Source organism: Felis catus, chromosome B1 (genome assembly GCF_018350175.1).
Source record: "Felis catus isolate Fca126 chromosome B1, F.catus_Fca126_mat1.0, whole genome shotgun sequence".
Classification (NCBI taxonomy): Eukaryota; Metazoa; Chordata; class Mammalia; order Carnivora; family Felidae; genus Felis; species Felis catus.
The window spans coordinates 134,899,209-134,923,279 of NC_058371.1; the positions used below are offsets into that span (position 1 = coordinate 134,899,209).

A 24,071-nucleotide genomic window follows, 5' to 3' on the forward strand; every position below is an offset into this window, starting at 1 on the left:
CCAGACAAATGAAACCTTTGCAAAATTACAAGGTCTGAGAATATAAAATACTAAAGAGGAGCCCCGATCCAAATTAAGTTCTTGAACTTTAACACAAGAAAAATAGCTTCAAAAACATACTGTTAGGGATGTTTATGTCATCTAATCCACAATATTTCTTCCATTTATATATCCTATAGATATAAGTGAAGGGAAAACACACAGGAGATACTTCAGTTTGTAGCTCCTTCCATCAATTGATGATCACAGCTAAGAAAGCTTATTGTAGCTACAGGAAGAGTTGGAGATTTTTCCTCTCTCTCATTGCAGCCTAGAGATTTGTGGCTGAGAAAATGATAAGTAAGTAAATACAAGACCACTAAGGAACCACAAAAAGACATAGAAACTATCCCCAGAAGAGTATATTGTGTATGATGATTGGATGTATCAGCATTGTTCCATTTAGCACAATATCCATATTTTATGTGAGTGAAGGTGGAAGGAAGCTCCCAGGGAATTGATACTAAAGGTGTCTCAAAAATTACTGAAAGTCGTGTTTATAGTTTTCCTTCAATTCTGTGCTTTTAACTTATTTTTAAGAAAAGGAAAGATGTTTTGGCTACCATATATATCGTCTAGCAGATGTTCATTAAAAATTCTTGTAAAGTAAGTATGCCCGAAGGACTCACGCATTCTGTTCCAGCTTAGTAAAAGTCAAAATTAATATTAGACAAGTATAATTTGCCTCTTGGCCTCAATTAGCAAGTTCATCATCTTAAACCAAAGTAAACAATGAGAAAAGGTATGAAAGATGCCAATGAACTGAAAGAGGAGGGAAATTGGGTTGACCTCAGACTCCATCAGTTTCTAACAAACCTTCTACTTCTTGGATTGCTTATGACCAGAGTGCTTTTTATTTTGTCCTACTTACCAAGGGCTTTGTTTCATCTTCATCTTTGAAATAGTAGAGCTGATCTCCCTTGAGTACAAACCAGCGAGTATGCCAAGTCTTGACAAAGCCTCCTTGCTTCCTCAGCCACCCACACTTCATGGCATTATTCCGCCCTTGGCCTTGTTGGGGGTTCTCGGTGGAGTCATTGTTCTCCTCCATTATCAAGCGGATGAACTTTCCTATTTAGCAAATAAGAAAGAAAGAAAGAAAGAAAGAAAGAAAGAAAGAAAGAGAAAATTAGGTATTCTGATATGTTCAATTCCCTCTAAAATTACTTCTGTCCCTTAAAAAAAAAAAAGCAGGAAGAGTGAAAAACGCATATCCACTCATTTGCCAGATTTCTAGAGGCAAGCCACAAACCTGACAACAATACGCTTGGAGAAACCTTGGGGAAAGTTTATTGTATCTTCCTTTAAGGAACAAGTCAGCTGGGTGATAATATTCCTTTTTTCCTAAGTAGAACTAAAGAATGGGTAAGTTCTACAGGTAGTGTGTTAAGAAGCAAGTTTTGAAAATAAACGAAAACCCCAGCAAAAACACAATTCTCATGATAATGAGACTCTGTGTCTGGCATGCACTGATTGTGTCCTGCTTATGCAGGCCTGTGATTATCTGAGCAAACACTAGACCAACACATGTTAAAGTTTAAAGAGACTATTTTTAAAACCTCAATGGAAGACATTTGTTCTACATATGTGAAAATTTCTCAAGATGTATCTGTCCCCCATTCTCCCAAAGTATCCCCTTGAAGTTTCTTTGGCTGGTCAGGAATTAGTGCAGCTGAAAAATTCTAGGCGGAAAAAAAACCTGCTTGGACAGTTGAGTTTCCTTCAACTCCAGGAGTGGGTGGTACACTCCAGCTGCACGAGGAAGAACATTTCAAGGTTATGTGTGAAGGAGTATAGTGTCATACACACTCTACATGGCAAGAAAATGAGTTTATCGTGGAAGAAATATTAATCCACAGGTGAGAAGTTAACTACCACAGTAACAACAGAGGAGGTGGCTTTCTGGGAAAGCTGCAGACAAGTAGTCAAGAATATGACATTTTCCTATCCTAAAAGTGTCCTGAAAATTCTTGCTAATGTTTATGTCTAAGCACTTTTCTCAGGAAATGAAAAGTCCAGTCTTTACCCTGTGTCTTTGAGGAAGATGTAAGAATACAGATTAATTAATAAGACATGGAATATTCCTGTTTGGCATATTCATGCACAGACCTCTTTTTTTCTGCTTGATTTCAGAAGACAAGTTGTCCTTCTGTGTAGCCTTTATTTTCACCACTAATTTTTCACTTGATTTGTATGTACAGAATCCTGGTTATAAATTCCATATAGTTTTCATTGTCAGTCTTTGGTCATTTACATTTCTTCCTTAAAGGTCCAGGGTCAAACTCCACATTGGGCCTCTAGGTTTTTTTGAATTTTGTCCTACTATTCTGGTTGCAGGGATGAAGCAAAACTTTGGTTCTAATTCTCCTTATTTTGATCATTTCAACCATCTTAGTAGTTTTGTCTCTTCCACCGGCATGCATTGCAATCTATCTGCATCCTTGCTTTTAAGCTTCAATGAGGTCACTTAACTACCATCAGTCTCATTCAGTACCCACTTTTCCCTTTCTTATACTGAAATACCCTCTTCGTTAACAGCCCTCATCTCTGCAAAACATCTCAAAGCTTCTTTTGCTCTATAGGGCATTCCCATGAGAGAAGCCATTTAGTGCAGGAAACATTCTCCCATCTTGTGTGTGCCTGTGTGTGTGCAGACTGGATCACGCCTGATGCTTCATGTTTGTTATGCCCTTAGGACAGGAATTTTCACTTCTTTTTTCTTTCAGAGTACTTCAGCTAGTATAAAGAGCCAAGTAGACCTCATTCTAAATGAACAATAAATGCTGTAACATAATTTAGATAATAAGCATGCTTATTTAGACCACTCTAAATCATCTTTTTTGGCTTCCTAGTATTTAAACTGTTCACATCTACACAACTTGCTATTTCATCATCATCCATTTATTCTCTGACCAAATATCTTAACTTATAAAGTTGAATAAGACCTTAAAACAAACATTCCAACATATGCACACACATGCAGACATACACAAATATTTCTAATTCATTGCACAAAACAAATTTTTTTCAGGCTCTTTTTTTTCCCTTTCATCTCATATTCATGTTTTCTATTAAATTTGAAAAATCCCTGCTAACATGCTTCAAGGTCGTTAGTAACCTACCATTAGTAACATAAGAAATACAAGTGCCTAATTCTGCCTATGTCTACCATTAATATCTGAATAAAAAACGTGTGCACATTAGAACATGGTTCATGATTCCCCTGCCTCAGTCTTTTATAAATCCAGTGAAATCAATAACAGTATCACCCACTGAACTCCTGGCTATCATATGTTTTCATGACTTCAGAATCATCAGAAAGTCTTTTAATAGTACTGGTTGTAACAATTCACTGAAACACGAATGAAAGCAGACTGTATCATATTCCAGAGAAAATAATACCATGACTATTGTTGGATGAGTAAAATTAAGTTTTACTAAAGTAACCATGAGTTTTATAGAGAAGTTTTGATATTCTACAGAAATTAGAAGGTTCAAATTCTACGCTTCATCTTTAAAATGAGGACACTGTATTGGATCATTTCTAACTATGGTCCCTGAGAAATTTCAGCACTCTGAAATCTACCGTCTCTGTAATTCCATAGGCATTTAGACACCAGATATCATCAACACCTAGTACAATGTCTGACATATGGCGAAGTCAATCAATGTTTGCTGGGTTCATAAATTTTGTAATAGGTTTGGTGCTAGATATCTAAAAGTGAACATGATCGCCCCCTGAAATCTGATCCTGCCCAAAACCTGATCTTAATAAGTAGTAACTTATTAAGTGATACTTAATAAGTAACCACTTAATAAGTGATACTCCCAGTTAAGGAAGGGAGGTAGGAAGAAAGAAAAGAAAAGAAAAAGAAAAGTGATCATTTTTGATTCCTGACTTTTCCTCATCCTGAATTTCAGAAAATTATATACCTTCCCCAAATATTTCAGATCCATCCAATTGGCTCCATGTCCACTCCCACCCCGTGATCCAAGCCAACATTGTCTTTGATTAGGGGATTCTAATGGCTCTCTGACTGGTCTCATTGTGTCCATTTTGAACCACAAAAGCAAACATATGCTCACACATATTTCATTCTCCACAAAAAAGCCAAAATGAGCTTTTAAAAATTTAAATCAGCTAATGATTTTCTACTTTAAAATTTTTAATTGGCTCTCATTGTACTTATTTTACAATTTGCAGTCCTAACCATGACCTGTAAGGCTCTGAATCATTTGGTACCTGTTTACTAATTAATCTGATCCCATGCCACCTCCTCCTCATTTCTGCCACTCCAATTCACACGCGCGCGGGCGTGCGCGCGCGCACACACACACACACACACACACACACACACACACATACAAGCTCTGATGCAAGCAACCGCACGAGTTCTGGAAATACCCAAGCCTTTTTATGCCTTGAGTCTTGATATTGCTGATCTCTGCCTATGCTACTCTGCCCCAATGCTCTTTACATGCCCGACCCCTTCTCATTCTTTAAGTCTCAGCTTTAAAAATTTACCCTTTTCAACAAACAGTAATCATCCAGGGCATCAGTTCTCCTGTTGTTATTCTCTACCACTGAACTCTGACCTTCATCTTCCTGAAACTTAACTAGGTTGTTATTTCTTTAGGTGTTTATTGCCGGTCATCCTTCCAGGAGACCCAGGAGACCATAAGCTTCACAAGGTCAAGGACTTGCTTTTCCTCACTACAATACACCCAGTGCTTTTAAGAGTGCTTATTTGGTATCCAGGAAACAATTGTTGAATCAATAAATAAGCTATGTGACAACCACAATAGAATTCTTACAAATAATACTTTGGGGTTTTTTAATTACATGTAATGCCTTACAGAAGATTGTATACTTTAAGACTGTACACTGTGACTTTTTTCCATTGACATAAAAGACTTCAATTAGCATGAAAATTGTATTTAAACACAATGTCAAAATCATCAAACTAAAATGAACTTGAAACTGCCCTTCATGAAGAAATATAACATTCAAAATTTACACTTTTTAGCCTTGGCAGGAAATACATGTCATCAATTGTGGTTTAGCATGAAGAAAAATACAGTTTACTTAAATTCTCAGAGAATGATTTAACTGAATTTCCACTGGGAAAGTGCTTTCACTGTGGTCAGGACACAGTAGTTGGGTAGTACAGGAGATTACAAAATAGAACTATCAACTTCAGCATTTAGCAAACCAATATAAAAATGACAACACAACAATACGATAAATAAATGGTTATTCAAACCAAAAAACAGAATTGAGAATTTAACTGATATTTTCATATCAATCTTAGGAAAAAGCCCTAGTGATGACTACTATACCATGATGGAGCTTAGAAAGTTCCCATCATGTGATGATGGAACAGTAGCTTTGAATTATTTTCCAGGAGTGGAAACTGGTTTGTGTATCATTTTTGCAATCACATGGGTTAGGAACCCAACAGTATTACATGGTGCAATCAGAGATGAAATTCACACTCCGAACAGACTTTTCCAGAAGTCAACAGCCACACACGTAAGTATGCATATATGTGACTTCATGTAACAGAAAAAATACAAATAAGCACATAAACAAAGATGTGTATAATATGCCATATGCTATAAAGTTGCAGTGTGTGTGAATTTACCTACATGACTATACATATTCAGCAAACACAAGAGAATGACAAAGGAGGGAGCTCGAGAGAAAGGGGAGGGAGAGAGAACAACTTCAGTAGCATGACATTCCATGACACAGCCTCCATCACATTCAATGAACACATGCTCCCAGGTCAAAGTGGGAGGGGCATTCTTGCGGCCAGGGTCGGTGCCCTTGGCCCCCAGTGGCGGCAAGTATTGCACTGTGCAAATGCGATCCCAGAGTTTCAGAGTACACACGATTTCACACCACATGGTGCCTCAACGCAAACAGCTACTCCAGTTGTTCAATCAAAGAACAACGATTTGTTCTATTGCTAGGGGAGAAAACAGAAATAAAACTGGCAGATTTGGGAAAATGCTGCAATTTGTGAGAGATTTATGTGACTTTCAAGAGTAATTTCGTTCACATCAAACTGTCCTTTTTGGGGTTGACATTAGAACCTGACTCCTTTGCAAAATGAATGTGATTGCACTATATACCATATATAACCACAGATAGCCAATATTTATCTAAATTCTAAACTTTATTTTTTTAAAGCTGCTTTGTAGCTGTTGCTAACATGCTGGTTTGTCAAGAGGTAGTACATTTTATTGGGCTGTATATCTAAATGCTAGCATACGGCCATTCTATAGGTAATGGCTCACACGACAAGGATATACACACAGAATGAAATAGCATATGTGCATACATAAGTGCATGCATATCCGTGTGTGTGTGTGTGTGTGTGTGTGTGTGTGTGTGGCTATATATATACATTTTGTGTGTTGTCTCTAGAGAAGAAAATCAAAAAAGGTAAAATATTTACCGACATTTTCTCTCATTTTTAAAATATTAAATTCTATGCCACTAGAAGACATGTAAACATATTCCTGCAGACCTAACTTCGATGAAGCAAAGAAAATAAAAAAGCTCTGACATAGGATGTTCACTAAAAAACTTGATCATGGTATATGCCACAACCTATGAAGTTATCAATTTATTTGTTTTTATTATTTCCCAGAATATTTCTTCAATAACTGTAATTATCTACCGGATTTAGAACTTAAAACTCTTTTTAATATTCTAAATATTTAAATAATTTCAGACTTGGCATTTCTCTCTCTCTCTCTCTCTCTCTGTGTCTCTCTGTCTCTTTTTCTCTCTCTGAGCAGACACCAGGGAAAGACCATATGAGCATGTAGTGAAAAAGTGGTCTTCAGCAAACCAGGAAGAGATTCTTACCAGAGCCTGACCATGCTGGCGCCTTAATCTCAAACTTCCAGACTCCAGAACTGTGAGAAAATAAATTTCTGTTGTTTAAGCCACCTAATCAATGGTACTTTATTATGTTGGCCAGGGCAGATTAAGACAGTGTACATTTAGGAGCACCTGGGTGGCTCATTCGGTTAAGCTTCTAACTTTTGATTTTGGCTCAGGTCATGATCTCACGGTTTGGTTTGTGAGTTCAAGCCCTCTGTCGGGCTCTGCACTGACAGCATAGAGCCTACTTGGGATTCTCTCTCTCTCTCTCTCTCTCTCTCTCTCTCTCTCTCTCTCTCGCTTTCAAAATAAACAAATAAACTTTTTTAAAAAGACAGTGTAGGGGTACCTGTGTGGCTCAGTCAGTTAAGCCTCTGACTTTGGCTCAGGTCATGATCTCACGGTTTGTGAGTTCGAACCCTGCATTGGACTCTATGCTGACAGCTTAGAGCCTGGAGCCTGCTTCCAGTTCTGTGTCTCCCTCTCTCTCTGCCCCTCCCCTACTTATGCTCTCTCTCTCTCTCTCTCTCTCTCTCTCTGTCTCTCAAAAATAAATAAACATTAACAAAATTTTAAAAACACAATGTATATATGTAAAATATAAATTATATGTATAAGAAAAACTTTAAAGAATTAAATCTTAGCAGCTTGTTGTGAGGTAAGTGAGGTAACCACTAATGAAAGGGAACTAGTGAGGGAAAAATAGTTTACTCTCTGTCCCTCACTCTTCACCACACCACCTCTTCACTTGAAGAATGAATCAAACTGTGGTGCCTATAAGGGAATTGGCACACTAAACCCAAGAATGCAGGGGATCTAGTGTAGATAGTTTTAGCTCCAAGATAAATTCCAGGAACCTAAATCTGTTCTTAGGAAGCAATTTCTTCAAACAGTCTTGAGTCTTCACAAATGGTTGTCCTCACTGCCTGGACTTCATGGCTAACCTTTATCCATCCTTCAGTCCTCTACAAAGGCTTCCCTGCAGACACTGCCATCCCCGATCTGGACATTCCCTTTCCATGGGTTCCAATATCACTGGGAACAACCTTTCTCACATGTGGGCCATATGCTTACTACTTTTCAGTCTTTTACACTGTAACCCATTGTAGATACAGGCTCCCTGAAACCCCCAGACTAACTGCATATACTGAGTACTCAAAGGTTTATTGAATAAATGTAAATAAATGAAGGATTATATAAATGGACAAAAACATCCGTCTTTGGAGAGTACTAGAATGGGCCCCAGAGACCTCAAGGTTCCCCAGAGTACAGTGCAAAAATCCTAAAACATTTCATGTTTACTAAACACCAGTACAAAGACTTCAGTCCAAATTCTTCCATCTAAATCTAACCCTTTAAGCTTTTAGTAGCTTAAAGCTAAACTGAACTTCAGAAGCTATTGAGCAAAGAAAACTTTCATTTGTATCACTGGATGCTACCCTTAATCATAACTTGAGTTAAAATAAAGAAACATTGCTTCTTCAGATTCATGAGTTTATGTGTATAGAAGACAGATAAATTTAATAAAGTATGACAGTTATGAACATGAAGTTTAAAACAGTTACTGGGGGGCGCCTGGGGGGCTCAGTCAGTTGGGCATCCAACTTCGGCTCAGGTCATGATCTCACACTTCATGAGTTCGAGCCCTGCATCAGGCTCCATGCTGACACCTTGGAGCCTGGAGCCTGCTTCAGATTCTGTGTCTCCCTCTCTCTTTGCCCCTCCCCCACTTGTGTTCTGTTTCTCAAAAATGAATCAACGTTAAAAACATTTTTTTAAACATTCACTGGAAGAGCATACCTGAGGGAACTTTAATAGTAATAATTTTGTAAATGTGCAGTTATTTTCCTGAGGAAACACTAAACATATTATTCCTTGATTCATTTGAAATTAAATTGTCCAAAACATCAGAGAATAGAAAATTATGTACATATTGGGATGCAACAGAAATATCCATCCACATTTTATATTTTAAGCTTCAATATTTCCATATTCATTTGGTAAGAAACCAAAATGATTTAATAGGATGAACCATTAAAAAAACATTTTAAGGGGGCGCCTGAGTGGCGCAGTCGGTTAAGCATCCGACTTCAGCCAGGTCACGATCTCGCAGTCCGTGAGTTCGAGCCCCGCGTCGGGCTCTGGGCTGATGGCTCAGAGCCTGGAGCCTGTTTCCGATTCTGTGTCTCCCTCTCTCTCTGCCCCTCGCCCGTTCATGCTCTGTCTCTCTCTGTCCCAAAAATAAATAAACGTTGAAAAAAAAATTAAAAAAAAAACATTTTAAGTATTTCTTTTCTTTTCATTGTATGTCTGTTTCATACTCCATAGAGAGAATCTGCTCACTCTTAAGGAGGTTTTAAATTAGATAGGGAGTAAGTATTTTTGTATATACTTAGATGTGTTCCCCACCACCACATCACTATTTGAGGGATAAATGAAGAAGAAAATCATCGGAATTCCCAATGTTGATAACCTGAGTAGAAACAAAAATCAAATCAAAACAAATATTTTATCATCAATGGGATTAAGAGAGAAATGACAGATACATGGCAACTATCTTGCCACTCTTCAAGCTCATGGAAGACATTATTAACTAATCCCAGTGCTCTTCCCTATGGAACCTACAATCACTCCCAGAGGACTTCTCAACACAACCCTGTGGACAGTCACAACCAATCAATCATTCATGAAAGGGGAAGGGGTGTCTTTATTACTTCAATTCTATAAACAAACCAAGAACTGAAGGTATCCCTCTAACATAAAATAGAAATTCAGGTGCTTTATAAGAGAGAATGACATTTGAAATTTTTTTTAAATGTTTATTTATTTTTAAGAAAGAGAGCAGTAGCAGGGGGAGGGGCAGAGAGAGACAGAGACACAGAATCCGAAGCAGACTCCAGGCTGAGAGCTGTCAGCACAGAGCCCAATGTGGGCGGGGCTTGAACTCATGAACTGTGAGATCATGACCTGAGCCAAAGTCAGACACCCAACCGACTGAGCCAACAGAGAATGACATTTGAAATGGGAAAAGAAGAGAAACCCAACTTCTTCTACCTTCTTTTTTTTTTTCAATTGAGGTATAATTGACATAACGTTATATTAGTCTTAGGTGTACAATGTAATGATTCAATATTCATATATACTCCAAAATAATCACCACAGCAAGTCCAGTTAACATCCATCACCATGCACAGTTACAAAAAATGTGTTTCTTTTTTGATGAGAACTATCAGAATCCAAACTCCTAGCTATTTTTTTTAATTTTTTTTTTCAACGTTTATTTATTTTTGGAACAGAGAGAGACAGAGCATGAACGGGCGAGGGGCAGAGAGAGAGGGAGACACAGAATCGGAAACAGGCTCCAGGCTCTGAGCCATCAGCCCAGAGCCTGACGCGGGGCTCAAACTCACGGACCGCGAGATCGTGACCTGGCTGAAGTCGGACGCTTAACCGACTGCGCCACCCAGGCGCCCCCAAACTCCTAGCTATTTTTAATATGCAATGCAGTATTATGAACTATGGTCACCATGCTGTACATTACATAAAAACATGGAACGTGCCACGAATTTGTATGTCTATGTTCGCACAGAGACCATGTTATCTTCTCTGTATTGCCCCAATATTAGTATATGTACTCCTGAAGCAAACATAGAAATCAACCTTTTTTAATGGAAAGACCTAATAGCTCACAGAGAGCTCTAACACAGCAACTATTGTATCATATGGCCACAAAGAATGAAGAAAACAGATCTTAAGTAGGGAAAAGGTAATAGAAGTGGATGTTCCTATTTTATATTAATTATTCCAATCTATGACTAGACCTTTAAAAGTAGGATCAGAAAGCTTCTTTTATAAACATCTCAATTTTTAAGCTTTTGTGATTCCCTTCCCTCCCTCGCTCATAGCTCATTAGTAAAACTTTGTTTTGGAAAGCTGTCTCAAAGGAACAAAGAGGTTGTCCACACCTAACTCTGAAAAGTAATGCGGGAACAATGGCAGCAATGAAGGAGGGCTTTTGTACACAGTGGGAAGAATGGGAAGAGCCAGGCCAAAGCAAGTGGAATGTTGAGCAAGATAGTCAGGCTTAGGGGCAGGGGTGCGGGGAGGGTACTTTCTCAGCTGGGTCCTCTCCACAATCGAGAAATAACTTCAGGATTTATCATTTATAAAGCTCCTCCATCTCTGTCCCCTGATGGTCACCTTTTTAAGCTTAGATAAAAGCTTGTATAAAATACTACTTTTAATGCCAGATTCCTTTCTTTAGTGAGTCCAACCCCAAAAAATCAGATATGTTGTCGATTATATTATCATTTCAAGGGTCTCTAAGGCGCCAGCTTTTTATTCAACCACACTTCAAAGAAAATACTTTAACTAAAGTAGGTAACTTTGGCTGAGATAGTCATTTGTCTACAAGGAAGTCTCAGGTTTTCTTCAAGTGCAAGCCTTGCGGTACTTAATGATTTCCAATCAGGACCATTTCTTCTTTGTCAATTAATCCTGTGGGGTGAACATCATCAGCCTTGCTTTATAAGCTCTGGAAAATTACTAGGTACTCTGAGTATATAAATCTTGTCCTAATCACTGAACCACAGTTGCTCTCCCAATGGTTTATTACACTGAAGTACTGACAATACAATTTTTTCATTAGAATTTGAAGAAAGTGGACGGATGTCACCATGAAAAAAAAAAGCTCACTGCTCTTCTACTTAATCCAGACTCATTCACATTATGATGGACTTTGATGTGTTAAACTTTGATCTTGGATGAGGTATCATTATTCTCATATAATCTGAACACATTTTAGTTCTTCAAAATATCTAATTAATTTACACTCTAGTTTGAAACTTAGCTTTACCACACCTGAATATTGTAATTAGCAGTTCAGTGAAAATAACTAAATCCTAAACATAAAAAACCATTTAAAAAAAATAGGAAGCTGGTGTGGATCGGCAAAAAAAATAAAAAAAGAGGTTAGAATGGGAGAGAGGGCCAAAGCATAAGAGACTCTTAAAAACTGAGAACAAACTGAGGGTTGGTTGATGGGGGTGGGAGGGAGGGGAGAGGAGGTGATGGGCATTGAAGAGGGCATCTTTTGGTATGAGCACTGGGTGTTGTATGGAAACTAATTTGACAATAAATTTCATATATTAAAAAAAATAGGAAGCATGGCAGGACATATGTTATTTGGAACATCCTGAAGCCTATCTTTGGGGAAATGTCTCTCCCTCATGCCATGTTGTTTCAGTCTGTAGTACCATCCCACTGCCACCGGATGTGCCTGGATATGGTTATACAGACTTTCTAAGCTCTCCAAAAACAGTGACCAGCCCAGGGAGTGGGAACGTGACTGAAGCAGTGCCAAGTGGAGTCCTTCCTCAGGACAGTTATAGAGAAACTGGAAGGATGAGCATGCGAGGCTAACAGCGTTCATCTCCCCTGCCCTGTAAAGAAAAGCTGTCTTCAAAATGATGCTGTGCAGAGACAAGCAGATGTGAGAAAATTGAAAGAGTCCCAGAATACCCATCCTAGTTCTATTTCTTGAGGTCCTGGCCTTTGTGTATCTGCCTTTGGTTCTATGAGATATGTCTTACTCTTCCCAGCAAAGTGAGCAAACAAATTCTTGTTTATTCAATCTAGTTTGAGTTGGATTTACTCACTTGCCACCTAGAAACCAAGGAAAAATACGTAATGAAAATACTTCTGGGAAAATTCTCTTTAAAATAATAAAAAATCTAGGTTTATAACACATAGAGATTCCCCTACCTTGTATCATACACAAAAATTAACTCAAGATGAATATTAGACCTAAATTTAAAAGCAAAACTTCGAGAAGAAAACATAGAATAAATTCACAACCTGGGGAAAGAAAGTGATTTTTAAGAAGGATACAGAAAACAATAACCATAACAATTTATAATTTTGATTTTATTAAAAGAAAAAAACATCTGCTCATCAAAAGATATAATTAAGAAAATGAATAGGCAATTTAGACAGTCAAGAAATACTTGCAAAACATAGGTCTGTGCTGAAACACCTATATCTATAGTATACAAAGGGTTCCTACAACTCAATAGTAAAAACATAAAAAGTTAAGAAATGGGAAAAAATTAAATAGACACTTCACAAAAGAAGATATACAAATGTGCAAAAGTGTCATGAAAAAGTCCCAGCACCATTAGAAATCAAAGAAATCTATATTAAAATCACAATGAGATACCATTACATGAATAGTTAAGTGGCCAAAGTTAAAAACAGACTGACCACCACCAAATGTTGGTGAGGATATCGAGCAACTGGAATTTTCATACATTGCTGTTGAAAATATAAATGGAAAACCACTTTGATAAAAGGTTTGGCAATTTCTCACAAAATTAAACATAATCCTACCTATGATAAGCAGTTGCAATTGTAGATGTTTAACCAAGAGAAATGGAATTCATATTTTCACAAAAATATCTGTACAAAAATGTTCATGGAAGTTTTATTTATATTTGCCACAAATAGATATAACCCAAATGATGCTCATCAACAAGTGAGTGGATGAACAAACTGTGGCATAACCAGTTATAACTACTCTTTAGCAATAGCAAGAATCAAACTGTACATATACAGTAAAACCTTGGATTGCAAGTAAATTGTTCTGTGAATATTGGGGAAGATGAGCAAACATTTCTAATAAATGTTATTTTATTTTATTTATTTTTAATGTTTATTTATTTTTGAGAAAGAGAGACAGAGCACAGATGAAAGGCAGAGAGAGAATCTGAAGTAGGCTCCAGGCTCTAAGCTGTCAGCACAGAGCCTGATTCAGGGCTCGAACTCATGAACTGCGAAATCATGACCTGAGCTGACATAAGACATTCAACCAACTGAACCACCCAGGTACCCCCCCACACACACACACACTTTTTAATAAACTTTAACTTGATAAATGAGTGATGTCTTACAATACAAGTAGTACGTGATGTTGAACATCACATGATCACAACTGAACCAATGGTTCTTTAAATTCACTTTGACATACAAGTGCTTTGGATCATAAGCATGTAACAAGTTATGCTCACAAACCAAGGTTTTACTACATATCAACATAGATGAATTCCATAGCCATTATAATGAATAAAAGAAGTCCGATACAAGAATATACACGTCATGATTCCATTCAGGAGAAGTTTTGGAATATACCAAAAGGGTCTGTGGTGATAGAAATCAGAAAAAAATGGCTACTCTTGAGGGGGCAGATATTGACTGGGAAAGGGCACAGGGGACTTTCTAAGGTAATGAAAATGTCTTATATCTTGATGGGACATCAATTACATGGATGTAGACATTTATCTAAACTCACGAACTATACACTTGAGATTTGTGAACAAATTATATTTTTCTAATAAATTTTACTCAGAAAAACTGAAAAATATTGAATTCTAGTTAGTAGATTTCCTTTCTGCTGTGGTTTAGGTTAGCAATTATGAAATTACTTTTTGTGTATTCCAAGTTGAGCAAATAAATATATATGTTGAACCTCATGGGAAGCCAGGTTTCTCACTGTTGGAAGAGAAATTTACAAATATGGAAATGGGAAGAAAGAGTGTATCCAATGGTTTGAAGTCAGAATTATAGATATGAGTATGGACTTAATAGTTTTTATTTTATTTTTAATAAAAATGGTATATATTTAAGGTGTTCAATATGATGATTTGTATACCTACACATGGTGAAATGATGACCACAGTCAAACTATTACCATATCATCTCCTCACAGTTATCATTTTCTGTGTATGATGAGAGCATCTGAAATCTACTCTTAGCAAATCTCTAGTATTCAATAAAGTATTATTAACTATAGTCATCATGCTATACATTAAATCTCTAGACTTATTCATCCTATATAACTGCACTGTACCCTTTGAACAACATATCATGGATGCATAGATGTAGATGCATAGATATAGAAATAACTGTAGAAATATATTCACTGCTGTTCACTGAGAGGGCCTAGAAGTAATGATACATCAGTGGCAATGAATGAGTACATCTTGTGTCTAGATCTTGACTTTTAAATGTCATTTACTATGAAATGTAATCATGGCTACTTGGATAAAAAGGTTATTCCACGGCTTGGTCAAAAAAAGAACAAGATGATCCTAGAATAACATGTACCAGAAAGTAAGAAAATACTCAAGTATGATGGGAAAATAGCAAAAGAACACAGAAGCCAGTTTAAAATGGTTCTCACTGGCCCAATATAGGACAATTTAAGTGTCTGAAAAATCAATGATAGTAATAGATGATACCTGTAGAATAAAGCAAGAATACATGAGTTCTATTGATATGATAGATAGATAGATAAGCAACTAAACAAATACACAAATTGAAGAAGTGAGAAGTCTCTGTTTTCTAGTAGAATGTCAATTAATAAATACGGAAACAATAATAAAGTTACAAATTATCAATGGATATAAAAATTAATGGGTAAAAATTTGGTGGGGGAAAGATATTTCTATAATCTCAAAGTATCTCCCACAAATTAACTATTATTTAGAAAGGGTAAAATAGAAACTTTTCTGCAGAGAAACCTGGAAGACCCAATGTGATCAAAGTTTACACCATCAGTGTTAGAATAAGCTAACATCACTCCACCTCCTGATGTGATGCTCAGAGAAGGACACATTATCTATCACTTTTGTGGTAGTTCCACCAAAAATGCATCACCTCAAACTAATCATGAGGAAACATTCCACAAACTCAAGCTGGGAGACATTATACAAAATAACTAGTCTGTATTCTTCAAAAATATCAAGGTAAGCCAAAAGAAAAAGGTAAGAGATTGCTCCAAATGAAAATACATTAAAGAGACATGACTGACAACTAAACACAAGGCTTGACCCTGGCTTGGATCTTGGAAAAAAATAGAGAAAGAAATGGGGCATTACACACTTTTATTCAACGTAGTATTGGAAGTCCTGGTCACAACAATGAGACAGGAAAAAGAAATAAGAGGCATCCATATTGGTAAAAAAGAAGTTAAGCTGTCACTATTTGCAGTTGACATGATATTATAAATAGAGAATCCCGAAGACTCCACCAAAAACCTACTAGGATAAGTAAATTAATTCAGTAAAGTTTCAGGATATAAAACTAATACCTAGAAATCAGTACTGTTTCCATATACTAATGAAACAGCAGAAAGAGAAATTAAGAAAGCTGTTCCATTTACAATTGAACCCCCCCAAAAAAACCCTAAAAATAAACTTAATCAAGGAGGTGAAATATTTGTACTCTGAAAACTAGAAAAGAGTGATGAAAGAAATTGAAGATGACACAAACAAATGAAAGATACTCCATGCCCATGGATTGGAATAATTAATATTGTTAAAATGTCCATACTACCCAAAGTAATCTACAGATTCAATGCAATCCATATCAAAGTACCAACAGTATCCTTCACAGAACTAGAAAAAATAATACTATAATTTCTATGGAACCACACAGAAAAACGAATAGTCAAAGCAATCTTGAGAGAGAAAAACAAAGCTTGAGATAACGAAATTGCAGATTTCAAGATATACTAAAAAGTTGTAGTAGGGGCGCCTGGGTGGCGCAGTCGGTTAAGCCTCCGACTTCAGCCAGGTCACGATCTCGCGGTCCGGGTCACGATCTCGGGGTCCGTGAGTTCGAGCCCCGCGTCAGGCTCTGGGCTGATGGCTCGGAGCCTGGAGCCTGTTTCCAATTCTGTGTCTCCCTCGCTCTCTGCCCCTCCCCCGTTCATGCTCTGTCTCTCTCTGTCCCAAAAATAAAAACGTTGAAAAAAAATTAAAAAAAAAAAAAAGTTGTAGTAATCAAAACAGTGGGATACTAGCACAAGAATAGACATGTAGATCAACGGAATAGAATAGAGAGTCCATAAATAAACCCAAGCTTACATGGCCAATTAATCTATAACAAAGAAGGCAAAAATATACAATGAGAAAAGACTGTCTCTTCAATAAATGGTGCTAGGAAAACTGGACAGCTACATGTAAAAAAATGAAACTGGACCCCTTTCTAACCCCATACACAAAAGTAAAAGCAAAATGGATTAAAGACCTAAATTTGAGGCTTGAAACCATAAAAATCCAAGAAGAGGACACAGGCAGTAATTTCTCTGACATTGGGCCTAGCAACATTTTTTTAGATGTCTCCTAAGGCAAGAGAAACAAAAGCAAAAATAAACCATTGGGACTATACCAAAATAAAAAGCTTTTGCATAGCAGAAGAAATCATGAACAAAACAAACAAGCAACTTACTGAATAGAAAGAAGATATTTGCAAATGATATATCTGAGAAGGGGTTAATGTCCAAAATATATAAAGAACTTCTACAACTCAACACCAAAAAAAAAAAAACAATTGAATTAAAAAAAGAACACAGGACCTGAATATACATTTTTTCCAAAGAAGACATATAGATGGTAAACAGAAACATGAAAAGATGTTCAACATCACTAATAATCAGGGAAATGAAAATCAAAACAACAATGAGCAATCACCTCATACCTGTCAGAATGGCTAAAATAAAAAAAGCAAGAAATTACAAATATTGGCAAAGATATGGAGAAAAAGAAACCCTCATACACGGTGGGGATGTAAATTAGTACAGCTGCTGTGAAAAACAGTGTGGAATTAAAGATAAAAATACCACATGATCCAATAATTCCACTACTGGGTACTTACAAAACAAAAACGCTAATTTGAAAAGATACATGCACCCGTATGCTTATTGTAGCATTATTTACAATAGCCATGATATGGAAGAAACCTAAGTGTCCATCAATAGACAAAGGGATAAGGAAGATCTGGTATATAAATACAATGAATTCTACACAGACATAAAAAAGGATGAGACTGTGCCATTTGCAACGACATAGATAGACCTAAAGGGTATTATTATGCTAAGTGAAATAAGTCATACTGAGAAAGAAATATCATATGATTTCAATCATATGTGGAATCTAATTAGAAAAATAAACAAACAGAAAGCAGAATCAGACCTATAAATACAAAGGACAAACTGATGGTTGCCAGAGGGAGGGAAGTAGAGGGATTGGTAAAATAAGGGAAGCGGCATGGGAAATACAGGCTTCTAGTTATGGAATGAATAAGTCAGGGGAATAAAAGCACAGCATAGAGAATACAGTCAATGGTACTATAATAGTGCTGCATCATGACAGATGGTAACTTAGCATAGCATAACATATAGAGAAGTTGAATCACTATATTGTACACCCGAAACTAATGTAACACTGTGTGTCAATTATATTCAAATAAAAAAATTAATGTTTATTTATTTTTGTGAGAGAGAGAGAGAGAGAGCACACGTGAGCAAGTGGGGGAGGGGCAGAGAGAGAAAGGGCAGAGGATCTAAAGAGGGCTCTGTGCCGACAGCAGACAAGGCAATGCAGGGCTTGAACTCATGAACTGCAAGATCATGACCTGAGCCACAGTTGGATACTTACCCAACTGAGTCACCCAGGTGCCACCCCAAAAAAAAAATTTTAAAGAAAGGGGGTATTACTGGGAAAATTGATAAAATTTAAACATAAACTTGATTAGATTAGATTATTGTATCAATGTTAAATTCTCTCATTTCAGTTATTGATAATTGCAGTTGCTCTTAGGAAATGCATACTCAGTATTTATAAAGGGATAAGATGTCTCCAATTTATTTTCAAAAAAAACCCCAAAATAAAATCATAAACAGACAGACATATATATGGGATGATAAAACAAATGAAACAGAACATAAACAGTTGGTAAATCTGGGTAAAGGGTGTCTAGGAGTTCCTAGTACTATTCTTATAACTTTTTTGTAAGTGTTAAAGTATATCAAAATAAAAAATTATACAACATATATCGCTTACTAAAAAAGACACCAAAGAAAAGCAAATTCTATTATTCACTGGATAGAGATACTAGAAGTTAGTAAACACGGCTTTGGAATTAGTTACCTGACCTTGAGAAAGTCATTTGATTTTCTTCGCCTCAGTTCTCTGATCTCCAAGATCAAGAGACTGAATGAACAATTTGATATCTAAAGTTTCTGCTAATTCTAAAATATCATGATTCTTCAAAATGGCCTTTTAATAACATTGTACTTCTAGAAGTGACATGATTAGTAGGAAAATTTTTCTAGTTCAGTTACAGTTAATACTTCTAAAGATAAAAGGGTAATAAATAGATTAGGAGTCCTGTTCTATTTCTGGCCCTTTATTGAATTGCTGTGCTAATTTACCATCCTATCATTTTATTTGAAAATGCCATGCCTTAATTTAGAAGACTACAAAAAACATTAACTACTACTGAATTCTATATATGACATTCTTTTTACTTTTAGATAGAAATATGAGTTTTACTTGCTTAATAAATGATATATAAGGTTTACATATACTCAGCTCACTATTCTAAGTGATATATGTATACATATACATATATATATGTATTTAATCCTCACAACTCTGGGAGGTAAGTATAGTTATTAATTGTACTTCACAGATGGAAAAACTAAGGTACTGGAAGATACCTACAGTACTACCGCTGATAAGTGGCTATTTAAAAACAACTATGCAGGGGCACCTGGGTGGCTCAGTGGGTTAAGCGTCCAACTTCGGCTTAGGTCATGATCTCACGGTTTGTGAGTTTGAGCCCTGCATCAGGCTCTGTGCTGACAGCTCAGAGCCTGGAGCCTGCTTCGGATTCTGTGTCTCCCTCTCTCTCTACCCCTTGCCTGCTCACACTCTGTCTCTGTCTGTCTCAAAAATAAATAAAACATTTTTAAAAATTAAAAAAAAACATGCATTTGAACCTAGTCAGTGTGGCTGTAGAAACATTGTTCTTAACCACTACTCTAAACTGCTTCTTAAATATTACATAAAAATAAATTCTAGCTGGTGGCTGGGTTCGTTCAGTCTCTGACTCTTGATTTCAGCTCAGGTCACCATCTCTCAGTTCGTGAGCCTGAGCCGCATAGTCAGCCTCCTCACTGAACATGGAACTGGCTTGGGATTCTCTCTTCCCCTATCTCTCTCTGCTCCTCCCCCTCTTGAGCACACGCATGCTCTCTCTCTTTCACACACTCTCTCTCAAAATAAATTTAAAAAAAACTCTAGCGAAGACCTATACTTTCAAAAATTCCATAAGAAAGAGTGATCTGAGTAATAAATGCCATTCATTTTTTAGGGCAAAATCAAATACCTGGAGACACACATATAGATCCATATGTCTACATATCTAGATCTATTGCTATAGATATGTCTATATGAATGGATAGATATATAAATGTTATTATGCATAGTCTTATTTATGCTTATATTAATATTATGCTCATATATTTCATTTTGAGTTTTTACTTTTAACATTCTAATACTTGGCAGACCTTTCCACATGAAGCTTTGGCCACATTGATCTGCTGCTCTTTCCCTTTCAGCAGCCTGAAAGCAGTCGGGGGGAAGAGCTCAGAAGCTGCTGCTGCTTCCTTCCTTGCAGAGGCCAGCAAATAAAGCCCAGCCATGCTGCAGCACAATTGATGTTCTCAACCCAGGGGAAAAAAGTCAGGCTCAGTGTTTAGTCCTTTACGAAGAGAAAATTAGCAGTGAAAGTGACAAGGTCCATTTTGCCTTTAAAAATGAAACCATAGAGCACAGTGTCATTTTAGTTGGAAAAGCACAACGTTATAACTCCTAAGGGTTTTATTACAGCATGACTAACACATATTCTCTCACTCCAGGTGCTGACATCTGTAGTCACGAGGTTAGCTCAGTTAGGCCTCCCTAGACACTGGAAAATTACTCATGCAAATCCCAAGCTTACCTTTCATGGGAAAAATGGGGGATTGAGAGAAAAAATAAAGGTGAACAGATGTTAAGCAAGAATGCTTTTAAGTGGCAATGGAACTGTCTGAGAGAAAGAAAAGACAAGGAGTTATGGCAACAGTAAGAATTGGAATCCATCATATTTTGACATTCTTAACACATTATCTTGCAAATAATAATCATCATCATCAATATTTATACATAAGTCTTTCACAAACTCCATGTAATCCATATAATTTCATATAATCTTGGTAAACAATCTTTAAGAAATGTGGCTGATGTCTCTGCTATATATATGATCCAAGAGGCAAAGGTGGCTTGTTCAAGCCATAAACCTAAGAAATATTTGAACAGGTATTATTTTACTCTGGATTGTGAAGATTTTCTTTCCTTTTGTTTCCTCACTAAACTACATTGCTTAGTACTTAACACCAAAACCATATATAGACCACTACCTTTACTTATTAGCATTTCTAAAAAATGAAACAACAAATAAAGTGATAACAGAACAAAAGTAGGCACTCAAATATTTATTATATCATAAATTAACATTGTTATAAAAACATGTTAACACAAAATTAACAGACCCTTGTGGAAATACACTAATCGTATTTACTTCTCATAGAGCTGCTTTAGGATTTCAAGAATTTAAACATAAGATGAAAATATCACATAAAAGGTTGCATAAAAATTCAAGTATTAGCACAACGTAAATTACAATCTTAGAGTAAAAAGAAATCATGAAACAAATTTAAGGATTGTAGAAAATTCTGCTTCCCAATATGGTTATGAAATGTAACATTCAAGTTAATCAAATATGAAGTCCATTCATGCTTTTTTTTTTAAATGCTGTCTTGTATAACATGAATAGATGGCCAATTTTCAATTAACTGGGAAAAACAATCACACTTATCATCAAAAATATTGTAAACACAATTCAGGCTGCTTTGAGATCCAGAAGCCATTCTTATAATGCTTTAAGGTCATCTATCATGATTTTTATCATTAACAGAATGCTAAATAATTCAGACTCATTCATAATTTTCTCTTTCCTAGCTATACCAACAGGTGATGATATTCTTCCTGCTCCCCTACTAAAATATTATTTTTTCCCTATCCTCCCCATTCCCTCTGCCCTAACTAGCTTTGTTCGGTTCTCATCACCATCCCTTTGCCTCACATGTAGATGATGACTTCATTCTAAACTTCAATTTCATGCTTCTAAGGGCCTTCTCTCAGTGCCACTGCCAAACTGATAATTCCAAATACGTATTTTACATGGTCCAGAACCTTTAACAGGTGCTGGCTGCATAGCACACCCTGTTTAAACTTAGCTCATTTTCAATTTGCCATAATCTAACTCAGTTTACTTTCCCAATTTATTGTTCATTACTCCCCCAACAAATGCCCTGTGAAGCAGTCACCAAAACCTGTGTACTAAATTTAACCCAAACACACAGTGCTTATTCTTACCTCTTTCTTCTTGGAACTTACTACAACTAAAATCGTCATCATTATCAACATCAACAGCAAACACATATATTGCTTACTGTGTACCAGGCAATATCATAAATGCTATATACATTTTGACTCACATAATCTTCGTAATTACCATGTGAGGTAGATGCTGTTATTATCATTCATTTTACAGATGGTCCAAAGCAGTCAAATAACTCTTGCAAGGTCACACAGCTAGTAAATAATAGAGCTAGAATTCAAACCAGGAAGTTTGGTTTTACATTCTACACTCAACCACTATCTGTATGCCTTTCAATTACCAATTAATTCAATGCACTTATTGTCAATAACATCATTAGCTTTTAGTTATTTCACATATATTACTTTTATCTCTTTAATAAATTATAAAATTATACCAAAAGTTTTGTTTCTTTTAGAGGCCCCTTAATATTAGATATACAGTTAGCCCAAAACAAATATTTCTAAGGGAGACCATTTTATTCGAAGAAAAAATATTAAAGACAAAGATTCAAGAATTATAATTAGTCAAAATGTATAGAACTAAGCTTTCTCTCACCAACAGTCTGCTGAAGCAAGACTTGTCTGTGGTAAGCCACTGACAGGGTGAAGACTGGAGTGTGGGTTGGACTGTTCGAGGATGTCTACACAGGAGGGGCTGCAAGACAGCTTTATGCTTGGGGGAAAGATCACACATTCAGAGCCTTTGAAACTATAGTTGCCAAATAAGTACACTTATTTAGTTTGTAGCACAAACTATTTAGTACACCTACTTAGATTATAGTTTGTAAATTATAAAAATAGCAGCATTTCCTAAAGATAATCTTACTATCTACATAATATTGGGAATACAGAAACTCATATTAGTTAAATTACTATTCATTCATTAAGTATGGAGGAGGGTGGACAGCACCCCACTAACCCCTCAAAACATTATAGTGCCATTAGTGACATCATGCTGATGACCTGAAGGAAGAGTTAAATAAAGTTCTGAGCATGCTTAAAAACAGAAGAGTCACCTCTCTCACTTTCAAATGGAGCATATAACTTTTTGGGAAAAAATGTCTTATTCATAGAAGTACATATATAAAAATCCCAAGACTAGAAATTTGAATAAAACTGATTTCTTTGAAATAGGGCACTAAGCCAGGCCTTCTATACTCTAAAGAAGAGAATAGACTCATTCTTCAATTCCACCTCAAATGTCAACTCATCTGTGAAATTTACTTTTTCATAATTAATCACTCCTTCTCCTGTACTATAATAGCATTTTATAAATATCTCTATTGAATTACATAGTATAATAACTATTACTTAGAAAATGTGCTGATCTTGACTTCCAGACTGTTGCCAACCCAAATGTTTCCATCAACAAGGGAACATAAACCAATTTTATATAATCATGCAATTAGTACAACTTGGCAATACAAGAAACTAATTATTAATTTGTGAAACAACATGAACAGTGTTTAAAAACATTATGCTAAACTAAAGAAAGCGGACACAAAAGAATATATACTGTTGTCAAGAACTGGGAAAGATTTGAGATTTCATACAGTGAATAAGCTTGTAAGTTTCATGTTTGCTGGCATAAGATATGAGACTGCTGGGTCAGAGACAAAAGACTTTATTACTCAAAGCAATACAATTAGTCAGAGTATCACACTTGCACAGTGAATTGTGTTACAGGAGAGGAATGTGGGAACTTTGGGAATCTGAATCTATTACAATGGGCAGCAAGCTTACCTGACATTTGCCCCACAGGGATACATTATCTTTAACACACTGCACAATAATAAACCTGGTCTTTT

General features: G+C 36.2%; 1 protein-coding gene and 1 non-coding gene across 6 annotated transcripts in view; both read right to left on the bottom strand.

Moving 5' to 3' along the window:
- ARHGAP24 (Rho GTPase activating protein 24) overlaps positions 1-24,071 on the bottom strand; it is a 661,374-nt gene that overhangs the window by 423,663 nt on the left and 213,640 nt on the right. For 2 of the 5 annotated variants that reach the window (XM_019829276.3, XM_003985210.4), the window contains exon 2: positions 911-1,110. In XM_019829276.3, coding sequence (XP_019684835.1) covers positions 911-1,090 — 180 coding nt within the window. In that variant the 5' untranslated portion in view covers positions 1,091-1,110. Of the gene's footprint in view, positions 1-910; positions 1,111-2,148; positions 2,823-4,564; positions 4,750-24,071 lie in introns of those variants that run through there. The other 3 variants (XM_045056138.1, XM_019829275.3, XM_045056139.1) reach the window with 3 other exon arrangements.
- LOC111560339 lies at positions 10,481-10,583 on the bottom strand. Its single transcript, XR_002742084.1, has one exon. It is a non-coding gene; the product is annotated as a U6 spliceosomal RNA (small nuclear RNA).